Here is a 16,282-nt window from a genome sequence, read left to right on the forward strand (position 1 = left end):
ACAATGTCCCATTTTTTTCCAACAAGGAGGAAGGAAATTATTCCCTCTCAGGGGGCTAATTTTAGAATCCACAATGAAGGGATCTTCTTTACTCCATGAAAAGGACTGACTTTGTCTTCAAACAGTGAGGAGAACCACACCATCTTAGGTATCGGAAGTAGAACCAAGCTCATTTCAACCTAATAATTTTATCAGGCTGTGAGCTTTAATTTATTACAGGAAATTGATAGGGTGTAGAAAAAGAGACATGCGTTTTGAGCCAGCGAGACAAAGATTCATATCCTGCTCCTAGCATAATGATGATTTCATTTTTCTGAGTTTTAGGTTTTTTGAAAGAGGAAGTGTATGATTAAGCCAATCTTGCTGGATTTTTTTGTTGTTGTTAAAATTAGTATGATACCTAGTTCTGACTGAGATGTCAACACATGCGTTTCTTCTCCTACTCTTCCTCATTACAAATTACATCATTCTGAGGAAATGTTGGTGTTATTGATAAAACATCTTAGGAAATATTTAATCCCACTAGCTTGATTAAAGTTTTGATCAGTCCTTCAGGCATGGTATAGATGAGAACACTTTTAAGTATCTTGCTGGTACCAGACTGCATAGGATCTGCATATGGCTAGTTGAAAGCCACTTGCTTCTTTTCTAGCCTCTCTGTATAGTAGCAGAACAATGCTGCTAAAATGTAAATCAGAGCATGTCAACATTTTAATAGCCTAGAACCACACTAGCAATAGCAGCTACCATGTCAGTCAGCACATCTAGGGATTATCTGTCACAAGAAGGTTTTGGAATGCTCTAACCTAAAACTTCCCCTGCCCCTGTGTATTTATTTTTCTTACCCCACCTTTTATTATTATTGTCCCTTGTTCTCTCCACTCTAGCCACACATTCTCTGCTATCCCTGAAATACAACAGGAATGTCCTCACATCGGGGTCTTTGCTTTATGCTCTTAAAAATCTTTGCTAATCTCAACATTTCAATATAACACATTCAACAACCCACTCATTTGCAACCAACATATTTACACACTCCAGTCCTCCTTATTTCTGCACTATATTTCTCCTTGCTACGGAAATTCTTCTAAATGCTATGTTATTTATCTTTTTTTTTTAAAGATAGAAACAGAGAGAGAGAGAGATAAGACCACAGCGTAAAAACTTCCTTCAATGTAGTGAGGGCCTGGACTCAAACCTGAGTCTAGTTCAGGGCAATAGAGCACACTATCCAAATGAGCTATTTCACCTGCCTTACTGTAATGTACTTTTTTTTTTTAGCCAGAGCACTGCTGAGCTCTGGCTTATGATGGTGCTGGGGACTGAACCTGAGACTTCCAGAGCTTCAGGCATGAGAGTCTCTTTCCATTAACCATTATGCTATCTTCTCTAGCGCTGTAATGTACTTTTTAAAAGTATGTTTATTCTTTGTATCCTGAATACTTCAGTGGTAAAATAACCTCCAGAAGGACATTTTTTTTTCTTCCTTTTGCTCACTAATGTATCTCCAGCATACAGAGCAGTGCTTGGCATATTGTGGGCTCAATAAATAATGTCAAATAGGTGATAATTATGTACAAATGTCCTTTCAGGCAGGCTGTGGAAAGAGACTGATGACATAGGCAGATGCTTCTGAATGGGTAACAGCATATTATCACAACTATAGACACCAAAAACTAAAATGTGGGGAGGTCACCTTTCAAATGGTCCTCAGAGCTAATAAGAGAAATTATCTTTGTTAACAGGGCTTAAAAATAGTGTATGCAATTCTAAATATTAATTTTAAATTTTTTTCTAATAAAAATTTAATTTATTACTGTGGTCAGTTTTTGTCTCATTGCCCCCTACCCAAATGCCCAGTATCTTGGAGGTACTAATAACATTTTCAAGTCCCTAGAAGAAATCAATAATTGGACAATCAACTCTGAATAACTAAAGACTAATTGTACTTTTCCTTCTTCTAAAAGAATCCCAATAGGGGACCGGGTGGTGACGCACCTGGTTAAGTACATATATCAACATGTGCAAGGACCTGGTTTGAGCTTACACTCCCCACTTGCACAAGAGGGACACTTCATAAACAGTGAAGCAGTTCTGTAGGTGTCTTTCTCTCTCCTCTATCTCCCCACTTTTCTCAATTTCTCTCTATCTTGTCACAAAAAAGAAAGAAACAAACAAACAAACAAAAATCACAATAAAAAGGTTTAGGAAACCTTTCAGGTTTTATCCAGTTCTGAAGGGTTGAGTGCAGGATCAATTGTATTTAAATTTGCATTGTATTTAAATTTTCTTTCCTGGAGATAGCTTCTAATTTTGCACCTGGAGCTTTGAACTAAATTTCCAGACAGAGGATTAGGAGGTTGAGTATTCTGTTCATTCCTCAAATAGGTCCTCTCCCTCCCAGGAGTTTCACCTACTTAAGACCTTTCTCCAGGATGCTCTGTGAAAACAATCTTTCACATTACTTTAGTTTTGAGCTCAAGATCATTTAAATACCAGTTTCATGGATAGTCCTTCTCTGGCCCTTGCTTTTTCTTTTTTTTTTAATTAGTGATTTAATGCTGATTTACAAAATTAAAAGATAATAGAGTTATAATTCCATATTGTTCCTACCACCAGAGTTCTGTGTCCCATTCCCTCCATGAGGAATTGCAGTAATTCTCCTAAAGTCATCAATATGGGTTGATTCTATAAATATATATTTATTCTATAAATTCCATATTCTATGAATATATATTTTCCCATTTTTTCAATGGTCTTGCCTTCACTTCCTTTCTAGTTCACGCTTACACCTATTACTAATTTCAAGTGTCTGTCCTTTTTTCCTCTTCTCTTTCAGATAACATAACCATGCCTGGCTTCCTCTAGTGTTTTCCAGATTCACTTCTCTTTCATTGATGTTATAAAAACAATATTCTTGGTGACCAGTGCTTCAAATCCTGGTGGAATGGGTGTGCAGAGTCCTCTGGTTTACTTCCCCTATCACTAACCCCTCTGGTAGTATGGACCAAAGTTCTTTTTGGGTTGAGGAATGTGGGAGTTCTAGCTTCTATAATTGTTTCTCCACTGGACATGGGCATTTATACATTAATTCATACTCTCAACCAGTCTTTATCTTTCCCTAGAAGGGTAGAGTTCTGGAAAGTTGAGGGTCCAGCAAGCATTGGTGTAGTCAATCTGCCCAGGAAAGTCAGGATGGAATCTTAGTAGCATCTGCAACTTGGAGGTTGAAATGCAGTAAGATGGAAAGCAGGACAAAATATTTAATAAACAGGAACCATAAAGTAGGACTACAGCAGATGAAAGTAGGGATGGTTTTTTTTATTTTTTCAGAGAGCCCTAGCAGAGGCATTTCTCTTATACTAACAATAGTCATTGCCATGTAAGAATTTCACTGCTCATGAATTCTACTCTGGAAATAACTTTGGAAAAATCTTATTTGTAGTCTCCAGTGGCTAGTTTCACCTGTCTGCTGGATAAATTAAAAGAGATCCAGAATAGATTGTAACAACCAGATCAAATAGCAGTCACCTTCAAAATGATATCATTTCAGTATAGTAAAAGCAAGCATCCCATCCATCAATCCTTCCTAAGAGTGAAAAAAATAATAATAGTAACAGTGCTCCAAGTGTCAGTTCCCACTGGAAAGTGCTTCCAATTTCAACTGTAAAATATGCATTCTGACATTTTCAACACTACTGTCATTAAAAATAACATTGTCTTAGTCTTACACAAATTTCCCCAGAGAACTTTTATCTCTGAGCAAATCCTCCTAAGACTAATCCTGTGCACTAACTGTATTTAATTCTTCCTCATTTTGGACAACTGGCAGTATTACTCCTATTATGAGTAGTCTGTGTAATAAATAAGAGCAACCCTTTGTGGATCTCTCATGAATGCATAAAATCAAGAGAGTTTCATGTTTTCCTATAAAGCTACCAAAATGGTCTTTTTAAAGAGAATTTCATCTCACTATCTATTATTTCCCCATGATGGGCCAGCCCTGTTTTTCCTTTCTTATTAGGAAGACATTTTCTTGTGTTGTTTCATGGAGAGATACAAAGCCCAGAGCTCCCTTCTCTTCCCTAGACCTGGTAACAGGGTCTAATGTGCATCCATTACTAGAATTCTCTTTGTGTGGTAAGAGCAGACTCATGTGTGGATCAAAAAGAAAAAATGTTCTCCCATTATCACTTCAGAATCCTGTTTGCCTCCAAGGAGAATAAACAGGATTATGTATCATTAATATTATTTAGAATAATACCTGTCACATATGCATCCCACTTGACAAAGCAGCATCTCTTATATTCTCAAATTCATCCTTACAATCACAGGCATGAGAGGAGCAATTATCCCTTGTTAGGAAGTGAGAAAATGGACATAGAAGAACAGGACACAGGCTCTCCAGGGTCTCCAGTCTCATCAGCAATAGGACAAGGGCACAGAGCATGGCACTGTGCACCCTGGATTTAGATGAAACACTCTTCTGCCATGCTACCCACTTAGATATCAGACAGGATCTTTAGAATGAAGTCAAACCTTTAAGAAAATTCTGGAAGTGACTATCAGAAATCTCTTTAAATAAACTCCAAATTTCTCCTCTCTCTCTCTCTCTCTCTCTCTCTGTGTCTCAGAAATCTCTTTAAATAAACTCCAAATTTCTCCTCTCTCTCTCAGAAATCTCTTTAAATAAACTCCAAATTTCTTCTCTCTCTCTCTCTCAGAAATCTCTTTAAATAAACTACAAATTTCTCCTCTCTCTCTCTCCCTCCCTCTCTCTCTCTCTCTCTCAGGTATTTCTTTAAATAAACTCCAAATTTCTCCTTTCACTCTCTCAGAAATCTCTTTAAATAAACTCTAAATTTCTCTTCTCTCTCTCTCTCTAATACACACACACACACACACACACACACACACACACACACACACACACACACTGACTTTCCTCATAGTAGAATGCTCAAGTGAAACCCAGAGAAAAAAAACCCACACAGCTATCAGTGTTCTGAAGCCACATTAGCATTAGCATCTACCTGAGACCTACTGTCCCTTGAAGTCCCCCTTCCCCACCCCAAATCACCTTTGCCCTTACAAGTACATCCCAAACATCTTCGGGGATTGTACTTGTTACTGACAATTCCCTAATTGGCATCTTCTCTAAGTAAAATGTGTTTTGTTATTTTGGCAGAAATCCATACATCAATTCTAGCAATGAGTCATTTATTGAAAAGTGCTAGCAAATAGGAAGGGCTCTTGATATTCAGGACCTTGACCTCTGCACTTGGGAATTCTCAGTGATAGCACTTTCTTCTGTTGTACTCCCTTTGAGTGCATGGCAATACAACAATTCAGAGACTAAATCGAAATGTAAAACCACCAATATCCAAAAGAAACAGCAGAAAAGAAAGTAAATATTAATGATTTCATACACACTTGCACACATCCCCCCTCCCCGTTGTGGACTGGCCTATGCTAGGCAGAACAATTTAGCTTTAATGGGAAGATGTCAATTTGTGACTAAGTGTCTCACAAGGAAAAAAATCTCCTGCTCTCTCTAACCCCAGTCCTGGTAAACTCACAGCATGAGCACAGACTCCACCCACCAGGGGACTTGAACCAGCTCACCAGATGTCTAATTAATGCCCGCTGTCAGCTGCTTAAATGTCACTGATGGAGCTTCTCTCTCCACAGCCACTGTTTTAATGATAAAGATTATGAGTTGATGTCATTGTGCTCCTGGGTCAATGTGGTTGTTGGCCGAATGACTGCCATAGACCGAGTAGCCAAGCATGTTGTGGTTTCTGAAGAAGAAATCGTGTTGTATGACCATCTCATCCTCTGCACAGGGCAACAGTACCAGGTGAGGTTGTACATAGGGACCTTGGATCTCTAGGCTAAACAGTGTGTCTACTGGGATACTGGCTCTTTAGGGGTGAAGAGCTGACTTGTCGCCTAGGCAGCTGTCACTCTGCCCATTGGAGCACCTGGCAAGACCAGCACATTTGACCAGAACTACATTCAAAAACCCCACAGAAACCCTTTTAATGAAGCACACAGTCTGCTCTGGGAGGACAAGTATAGCATGTTGGAGCAATGTCATGTTTTAAGCTGTTGTCCAAAAATCTAACACTTACTGCTCACCAGAGCAGGATCCAGACATAACCCAACATGCATTCGTGGGAAATTAGCTTATGCCTCAAGTGGTTAACACTTGGCAGTGGTGATGAGTCCACACAAAAGTCTTTCAAGCATGCATACCTTCTGTCATCCCTGATTTTATTTTGTTTCTCATTTACAAAACTAGGAAATAGGGTGCATTGATTACCCAGTGATCACACTTTGCATTTTGATTCAATTCTCCGGCCATATTTAAAAAAAAAAAAAAGCACTGCTGGCTACAACTGATAAGTGTTCTGTATTCTAAAGCAGCAAATATTAGTATTTTTACTTTGCAGATACACACTAGCCTTTCATGTGGTTCCCAAGAAATAGTATATCTCTTTAAGGAAAGATGTATTTGGTAGCTAAAAACTGGGGTCTTTTGCTAATATTTTCTCCCAGGATCTGGTGGACAAGTTTCCTCATGGTGAGCAGGTTCCCAATAAGCATGGAGTAATCCACACCAGAGATTGTGATATTTTATCACATGGTCTTAGATTCCATAGTGTTTTTATTTATTTTTATTTATCTATTTTGCATTAACAAGCGATGCAGGGGGGACAGATGGTTTGGTTGCATACTGAGGCCACTGAGGACACTTCTGAAATAAGCCTGGGCTAAAACCTCACTCTATTTTAATTTTTCTGAAGTGGTGCCTGATCATCGTTATTTCAGATGGTTCTAAGTTCTACTCACTTGGGTCATCTCCACTTACAATCATTCAGATGTTCCTTAGGAAGCACTGCTCAAACTGTGTAGCTTGTTCAAATGCAGATTCTGATGGAAGATTGAATGCTGAGACTGAGATGCTACCTTTGTAACAAGCTCAAAGATAAACCCAAATGCTTTTGTAGATCACATCTGGAGAACTGAAGTTTGGCTCAGCCTCTAAATAATTCATTTTCTTTATTTTTTCATTTTTATTTGTGATTAATAGTGGATTATTTCTCTCTCTCTCTCTCTCTCTCTCTCTCTCTCTCTCTCTCTCATTGCCACCAGGGTTATCACTGGAGCTCCCTGCTGACACTATGAATCCACTGTTTCCTGTAGCCATTTTCCCCTTTTCTTTCTTTTTTTCAATTTTTTTTTTCTAGATAGGACAGAGAAGGGTAGGGAAGATACAGAGGAGCAAAGAAAGATAGATGCCTGCCGACCTGCTTCACTGCTCATGAAGCTTCTCCCTTGCAGGTAGGGTGCTTAAACTAGTGCCCTCATGCTTGGTAATATGTGCACTTAACTGGTTGTGCCACTACCTCATCCCCTGGTTACAATATTTTGAGATTATAATGTGTAGTTCCACACTACATTCACCACCAAATTTCTGTGTCACCATCTTCCCATCTCCCAAAGATAACCACCATAGTGATTGCTTTGCTTTGCTTTGCTTTGCTTCTGTTTTTTGATGGGTTTGTTTATTTTTAAGAAGTCTAGTTATCCAAGGGTAAACAGAAAATGTTTTCTGGTTAAGGGATAGAATTTAGCTGGTGGGGAGTCGGGCTGTAGCGCAGCGGGTTAAGCGCAGGTGGCGCAAAGCACAAGGACCAGCATAAGGATCCCGGTTCAAACCCCGGCTCCCCACCTGCAGGGGAGTCGCTTCACAGGAGGTGAAGCAGGTCTGCAGGTGTCTATCTTTCTCTCCTCCTCTCTGTCTTCCCCTCCTCTCTCCATTTCTCTCTGTCCTATCCAACAATGACAACAACAATAATAACTACAACAATAAAACAACAAGGGCAACAAAAGGGAATAAATAAATAAAATAAATATTAAAAAAAAAAAGAATTTAGCTGGTAGAAAACCCTTCACTTTGATATTTAAGTGTTTCTCTTTTAAAACATTTCTTATCCTATGGTCTTGTCAGCATTTCCATTTTATAAATAAATAAAAATAAAAAGCAAGTGAAAGCAGTAGGGCAGGAAAGACGCTTTAATGGTTATGCAAATGACTTTCATGCCTGAGGCTTCATGGTCCCAGGTTCAATCTCCTGCACCTCTATAAACCAGAGTTGATCAGAGCTTCGGTCTCTCTGTGTATCTTTTTCTCTTTCATTAAAATAAAATAAATGATACATATATATTTTAAAAATTTAAATAAAAATAGGAAGTGAAAAAAAAAGTTGAATCAGAAGTAAAGACCATGTACTCCTTTAATTTGTCACACACACACGCACACACACACACACACACACACACACACACACACACACACACACACACCTGCCCTGCCAAGTTCCAGCTGCTGCCTGTTACTGTGGACACTGGAAAATGTGAGTGGGAGACCTGGCCAGCTGTCCAGAGACCCGGGCATCTGCCCATGTGTGTCCAGCTGCCCCTGCAGCTTTAGTTTGTGGCACATTAATCTCTTGCCCTTTCTACAACAGGAAATAATGCAATGAAGAAGTGATAGAGGGAGGTCTAATTTCTTTTTTTCCCAGAAGGACATAAAAATTAAAAAGATATAGAGCAATGCAACAAAAATCAGCTGAACTCACCAGGAGAGCTTCCAATTATTATTCTATTTCCTTCTCAACTCTCCCATAGCTTTGTCCCTATTTTATGGTTATGAAAAAAGTAACAAAATAAGAAGATAGCCTATAATAAAATGTAACTACAGATCTTTACCTCTAATCAGATCATTTGTGGTGCATGTCATTCTAAAATACTATGTGCTGGTTTTGATATCTAAGTGTGCATTGCTTGATTTTTCTCAACCAGAAAATTCATGCACAAAGTAACACATTAAATTGTGCTGCAGGGCTATGTGTGAGGAGAACTGGTTTCTACATCTACACCTTCACTCCCAGGGAGCTGCTCTGAGGCATTTCTGCTGCTAGTTCTTTGGTGGTTACCTTTATAATTACAAAATTTCCCTCCATCTATCAACTTCTGACGTTATTTATGACCTTTTCATTTTGCAAGGTGACGATTATCTGGTTCATGTTCTGTACACCCTAGCACTCTTCCTGAGCCTTCCTATTGATTTTGATTATTTTTAATGGTGAACACACACTGCTCCTGAAAACCACTCTGAAATAGTTTACAAATGACCCACCTTCCATGGTTCAAAATGAAACATAGAAAACTGCAGTGATGCCTTGTCCTGTGCCTGGAATTGGTCCATCTCAAAAATAAAGTAATAAAGAAATAAAATTTCAAACTCAAAGTAACTGTCCATTAAAAAACTGAGCAGGGACTCTCCAATGGAATGACATTCACTAGAAAACCATCAGGCAGAGCAAGAACTTCAAACCAAGCAAAGAGGAAGTGGGGACGGTGGGGGGGGGGGCTTTAGTCATGGTGAGCTTGATGTGTGGGTCAGCAATATAACATATTCTGCAGAGAGATTTAATGATACCATAGACTGAGCAAATAAATGGGTAGCATCTGGAATCACGGAGCCGTAAACAAGAGCCTGCTACCATTATGGTAAAAAATAATAAAGCTGTATGTGTATGGGGGTGGGTCAGATGACATAATGGTTATGCAAAGAGACTTTCATGCCTGAGGCTCCAAAGTTCCAGGTTCAGTCTCCTGTACCAGCATAAGCCAGAGTTGATCTGTGCTCTGGAAAAAAAAAAAAAGAAAAGAAAAAGAAGATGAAAGAGAAAAAGAAAAAAGCTGTATGGGACAGTAAAATAACTCACTTGGACAGTTTGCTGCTTTGCCATGTGCAAGACCCAGGTTCAAGCCCACACCTCAAGGTTGAAGGAAGCTTAAGTGCTATGGGGTGAGTCTGTCTCCCTACCTCCATCTCTGTCTCTATAAAAAAATGATAAAGTTGTGTACACCTATGTCTCCTTAGATACTGATTTGAAAAAGGGGCATCCCCCACCCTTTTCATTTAATAGCTCTTAGCATGAAGAGATCTGATTTTGAGGATGACTATGAGGAGAAATAACATCATGACCTAAAAAAAAAAAAGAAGAAGAAGAAGAAGTAGCCATTTTAATACAAAGTTGTAAATCTTTGGCACTTCTCCCATTTGAGAGATAAAGTCTATAGCATCCCTTGAATCTGGGCTGGCACTGTTTTGAGCAAAAGAATACAAAAGAAGTAATGTGGCCTGACTTCCAAAGTCAGGCACAAGGGCCATGCAATATTTTCTTGTTCCAGGAAACTGTCACTCTGAGTTGCCACATAGGAAGTCTGGGACCAGGAAATAGCTCAGCTTGTTAAGAGTACAGAACTTGCATGTCTGAGGCCTCAGCGAACACAGGCTCAATCCCTGGCACCACCTTGTGCCAAAGCTGAGAAATGCTCTGGTCTGTCTCCCTCTCTCTCTCTCCTCTTCTACACGCTCAGGAAAAGGGGGGAAATAACCTCTCCCAACATTAAATAACATAAGAAAATGAAACTTAAAAGAAGAAGAAGAAAATGCATCTAGTCACACACTGAAAATTCTGGTGATTCAGTAATAATATATTGACCTAATTCTTGACTGAAAAGTCATTTTTATGTGCAGTCTCAGAAAAATGATCTTGTACTTTTTTTATCGTGTACTTCAAATAAATGAGATAGGAAATGGAATTTAGGATTTCACAGTAGTGTAAAATGACAAGAGGCTAACACTAAAAACAATTTTAAAAGTAATCTAAATAATTTTGGAAAATCTAGGAATAAATGCAAAATGTAATAGTGAACCTTAATTTAAAATAATCAAATCAAGACCAAGAGTTTGAAAAAGGAGAGAGAGAACTTAGGGAAACCATAAGGCAGTATTTCAATTCTCATATATTTATTTAGAAAAAATAAGGTTAAAGAGTACATGGAAAGAGTTAAAGCAGAAGAAAGATCATTTGTGTAAGTAAAAAGAAGAAAGAAACAGATAACTACAGTGTTTAAAAGGAGAAGTATGCATCAGAAAAGTGAAAAAATTACAAACTATAGTGTTCTTTTGAAAAATCATACAGACTAAGAAAAAAACAATGAATGTCATGGTTTTTAAGCTGTTATGTTATAAGAATAAGACTTATTTTACACTAAATTCAAAATACAAGTGAGATACCAAAACAGAAGCATAGTTAAACGAGCACTAGCAGATGATATCAGGCAAATTCAAATAGCTGTTAGAAGCATACCAATATTAATATATGGTAAAAAAAAAAAACAGAATTGTGAAAAGAAAAATCACTAATTTATACCGATGATACAGAGTTCATGGGACCATTGCATGATGAACGTGATTGTGTCAGAGTATGTTACAAGAACAGAAGTACACCTGGAGTATTATATGCATTTCTTAAAGTCACATTTCAGACTTTGAGAAAGAACAAGTCAGACCACTTTCAAAGACTCAGAATCATCCCAGATGTTTAGCCAGAGGGGTGAAGACTTAGGATGACTATCCTCAAATACTTGAAAGGCTTCATATAGAAGACAAATCAGATTTGTATATCATGACACTGGAAAGCATTTTGATGACAGACCACCCCAGAAGTGCTGGGAAGGGAACACAATGCTTGTTCATCCTATGAAATAACTTCCTAAGAGTCTGAGTGTCTTCCAGCACCAGGAGGCAGTGAACATGTAAAGAGCATCTGGCAGAGGCTGAGTTTGTTAAGGGAGGTAATCCTTGCAGCAGCTCTAAGAAGTCTCTGCCTTTTCATTCCCATTATATAGATGAGAAGCAGTAAGGCTGAAGTCATTGGCTTAAAGTCAAATGATGATGAAGTGACAGATTAGAATTTGAACCAGGTCATCTGGGTCAGATCACGAGTTGTTTATCACTACCTATAAATCTTCTCTCTACATTTTCCCCTGTTTCATTCCTTTCCCTTACTGCCCACATTTCTTCCCATCCTTTCCCACCTCCTTACTCCACCCCCCTCCCATCAAATGTATTCATTCCATATTCATCCTTTTGTTTCTGACTTATCTCACCTAACATGATATCTTCAAGTTTCATCCAAGAAACTTGAAATGAACTACATTTGATGGCTTATTTTTTTTCCCTTTCTTGATAGGATATTGGGAAATTAAGAGGGGAGGGGAAGACAGAGAGGGAGAAAGATAGACACCTGCAGACCTGCTTCACTGCTCATGAAGCAACCCCCATGCAGGTAGGAAACCAGAGACTCAAACCAGGATCCTTGCTCAGGTCCTTATGCTTTGTACTATGTGCACTTAGTCTGGTGTGCCACCATACATTTGATGGTGTTTCAACATCTATACAATACATAAATTCCAGAAATTTTTGTAATAAAGTTAAAAAAGCTCTTCAAAAATTACATTTTTTCTTTCTTTCATTAAAAGCATCTAGAACACAGAAAAAAATAGGTCTAATAAAATGATTTCTTGGTTTCATAGGAACTTTGGCTCTGTCTTTCATTCTTCCCTCTTGAATATGTGATTTCCACCCTCAGCCTCTTATAGTGGTTGAGGTGGTTCCAGCCATTCCATTTGCTAGAAGCAAAAAATGGAAGTCTTAATGAAAATTATATTTTACATTGCCCCTCCTAAAGACTCCTATTATATTTGTATCTCTTCACCAGTTCTAAGTTCATTGGCTAGTTTTTCAGCCAGAAATATGTTCCAGGAATCTATTACTAGAGAGAAATGGAGACAAGATATTGGATAGGCCGCCAGCAGTCCCTGCCACCGTACTTTTTTTAATTTTAATTTTATTAGTGATTTAATATTGACTTACAAAATTATAAGATAACAGGGGTATAATTCTGCACTGTTCCCAACACCAGAGTTCTATAGTCCCATTCCCTTCATTGGAAGCTACAGCAGTATTCCTGAGGCTGCAGATATTGGTTAACTTTTTAAAAATCTTATTGGGGGATTAAAGGTTTACAGTTGACAGTAAAATACAATAGTTTGTACATACATAATATTACTCAAGTTTTCTACATAACAATTCAACCTCCACTAAGTCCTCCTCTGCCATCATGTCCCAGGACCTGAACCCCCAACCCCAGCCCAGAGTCTTTTACTTTGGTGCAATACACCAACTTCAGTCAGGTTCTGCTTAGTGTTTTCCCTTCTGATCTTGTTTTTCAACTTCTGTCTATGAGTGAGATCATCTCATAGTCATCCTTTTGTTTCTGACTTATCTCACCTAACATGATATCTTCAAGTTTCATCCAAGATGTGGTGAAGGTGAAATCACCATTTTTAATAGCTGAGTAGTATTCCATTATGTATGTAAACCACAACTTACTCAACGACTCATCTGTTGTAGGACACCTGGCTTGCTTCCAGGTTTTGGCTATACAAATTGTGTTGCTATGAACATAGGTATGCACAAATCTTTTTGGATGGGCATGCTTGGTTCCTTAGTATATATCCCCAGGAGAGGAATTGCAGGGTCATAGGGTAAGTCCTCTTCTAGCCTTTTGAGAGTTCTCCAGACTGCTTTCCACAGGGGTTGGGACCAATTTACATTCCCACCAGCAGTGCAAGATGATTCATTTGTATTGGTTAACTATTATCTGTAAATATATATTTGTATATATTTGCCAATTTTTTTCACGTTCCCATCTTCTCTAACTTTCCAAGTCACTTACTATTTCTTTGAATGTACTTTTTTTTTTTCCTTTTTTCTCTGAGTCTCCTGATGGGAGTTGGAGTTTAGGGCCCTCTGGTTATCTTTCCCTCATCATTTCTCCCCTGCTGTGAGTATGGTCCAAGGTTCTTTGGAGTGTAGAAGATAGGAAATCTGGATTCTGTAATTGCTTCTCCACTGGACATAGGTATTAACAGGTTGATCCATATTCCCAGCCTGTTTCTAACTTTCCCTAGTTGGGCAGGGCTTTGGAGAGATGAGGTTCTGGGACACATTGGTATCACCAGAAGTTTTTAGCTTGCTGAAAAGAGTGAGCAGACTGGCCAGAGGGATCCTGTCAGCCACAATACTGACGATACTGGCACTTTTCAGTCCTGAATCACCTGATGGTATGCTTGAAAAATCATCTGCCACTCTTTCTGTTAAATATCATTCCCTTCCTTATTGTGTTTGCTTAATCTGGATTTTTTTCTTTCTAGATACTTTTATATTCATTGAGTTTCACTAAACTGTGTGTGGACAAATTGGTCTTGAGGTGTAAAGATTGTTCTAGAAAATGTCACTGTGAGAACGTGAAAACACATGATCCTATAGATTTCTCTTTAGCTTATATAATTGTTTGGAAGTTTGCAAAAAACAATACCACACTTAGTTTTTTGTTTGTTTGTTTGTTTTTCATAACTAGAGCTTCACTGCTCCAGACTAACTTTTTGTTTTCAGCTAAAAAGACAGAAGCAAAAATTAAGAGACAAGGAGAAAAATGCCACAGCACCAGAACTTCTTTCAGTGTGGTAGTGGCTGAACTCAAACATGAGTCATACCCATGCAAAGCAAACACACTGTTCAAGTGAGTTCTCTTACCAGTCTCAGTGCCACACTTCCAAGTGCACATGATTACATAGATTATTAGAATGTAATTATATTTCAGGACTATAGAAATCAAATTTTTATTTTGGTTATTATTCTTTTCCGCTTTTCTTTGGAATGATAATTCATTGAAAGCTTGATGAATGAATAGTTCTCAATTCACCCTTGAGCACTGGAATTTTCTGTAAGGATTTTTCTTGATTTACTAAAGCATGACTTACTAAACTGATTTCATGTTACCCAGACTTCATCTTCTTTTATACTTCAGTTCTCATAGTAGTTCCAGTGAGGTTCCACAACTCCAAATCACAGTATTCAATAACTTGCACTTTATTTATTTTATTTACCTATTTATTTTGGATAGAGACAGAGAGAAAATGAGCAGAAAGGGGGAGATAGAGAGGACAAAGAAAGAGACACCTGCAGCTCTATTTCAGCACTCGTGAAGTTTTCTCCTGGCAGGCAAGGACGTGGGTCTTGAACCCACGTCCTTGCACACTATGTGTGCACTCAACCAGATGCACCACTACCCAGCACCAGTAACTTGCATTTTTAAAATAACTCAGCATCTTCCTCAGTGCACTACTTTATCATAACTGTGGCTATAATGATACTCAAATTTTAGTGTGAAATAGATTATATTACTAACAAAAAAATCTTTACAACTACAATTTTAGTCATAATAAATGACCACTACGTATTAGATTGTTTTTGCTTACTAAATGTAATTTTACTGTATCTTATTCATAGATAAAGAACATCAGCTTTAAAAAAAAATTGACTCTGGTGGCCTGAGAAGTAGTACAGTGGATAAAATGCCTGGCTCAGAAGCATCAGTAAACAAAAATATAATCTGGGGATTGGAGAAATCTCATTTATTCAAGCTCCAGTCAGCATTTACCTTTACCCAGGATAGCAAAGCATGTTTTGTATTTTCTCAAGAGAAAAAAAACAAAAAAACACCTCTGCACCTATATGAATATCTAATGTGAGGAAACTTCTTGTCCATCATAAATGTAGGATGATCCTTACCTCAAGCCTTTAGACCCCATATCACATGTTCTGGCAACTGGTGCACATTTTCTTTAACAGAGACCTCCAGTTGCCTTTTAAGGCTCTTTATCTTCTTTTTTTTATTATTTATTTTAAAAAGGAGACATTAACAAAACCATAGGATAAGAGGCATACAACTCCACACAATTCCCACCACCAGACCTCCTTATCCCATCCCCTCCCCTGATAGCTTTCCTATTCTTTAACACTCTGGGAATATGGACCCAGGGTCGTTGTGGGTTGCAGAAGGTAGAAGGTCTGACTTCTGTAATTGCTTCTCTGCTGAACATGGGCGTTTACTGGTTGATCCATACTCCCATCCTGCCTCTCTCTTTCCCTAGTAGGGTGGGGCTCTGGGGAATCGGAGCTCCAGGACATATTGGTGGGGTCGTCTGTCCAGGGAAGTCTGGTTGGCATCATGCTGGCATCTGGAACCTGGTGAATGAAAAGAGAGTTAACATACAAAGCCAAACAAATTGTTAAACAATCATGGACCTAAAGGCTGGAATAGTGCAGATGAAGTGTTGGGGGGTACTCACTGCAGACTGTTGTGTACTTTTGCTTTCAGGTATATATTTTGCCCTAGTTTGTGAACTATCTCATGGGACCTGGTCTATATCTAGGTTTTGGGATTTTGTTAGGAAATGAACCGCCTGGAATGGAATTAGAGAACATTATGAAAGGAAAGGTCTCACCT

The 16,282-nt window shown here is 38.4% G+C and overlaps 1 protein-coding gene across 1 annotated transcript in view; it reads left to right on the plus strand.

Annotated features, from left to right (window-relative positions):
• CFAP61 (cilia and flagella associated protein 61) overlaps positions 1-16,282 on the plus strand; it is a 322,791-nt gene that overhangs the window by 215,240 nt on the left and 91,269 nt on the right. Inside the window, exon 20 of the mRNA XM_060186112.1 lies at positions 5,692-5,860. Within this exon, the coding sequence (XP_060042095.1) occupies positions 5,692-5,860 (169 nt within the window). The remainder of the gene's footprint in view (positions 1-5,691; positions 5,861-16,282) is intronic.

This window comes from Erinaceus europaeus, chromosome 1 (genome assembly GCF_950295315.1).
Source record: "Erinaceus europaeus chromosome 1, mEriEur2.1, whole genome shotgun sequence".
Classification (NCBI taxonomy): domain Eukaryota; kingdom Metazoa; phylum Chordata; class Mammalia; order Eulipotyphla; family Erinaceidae; genus Erinaceus; species Erinaceus europaeus.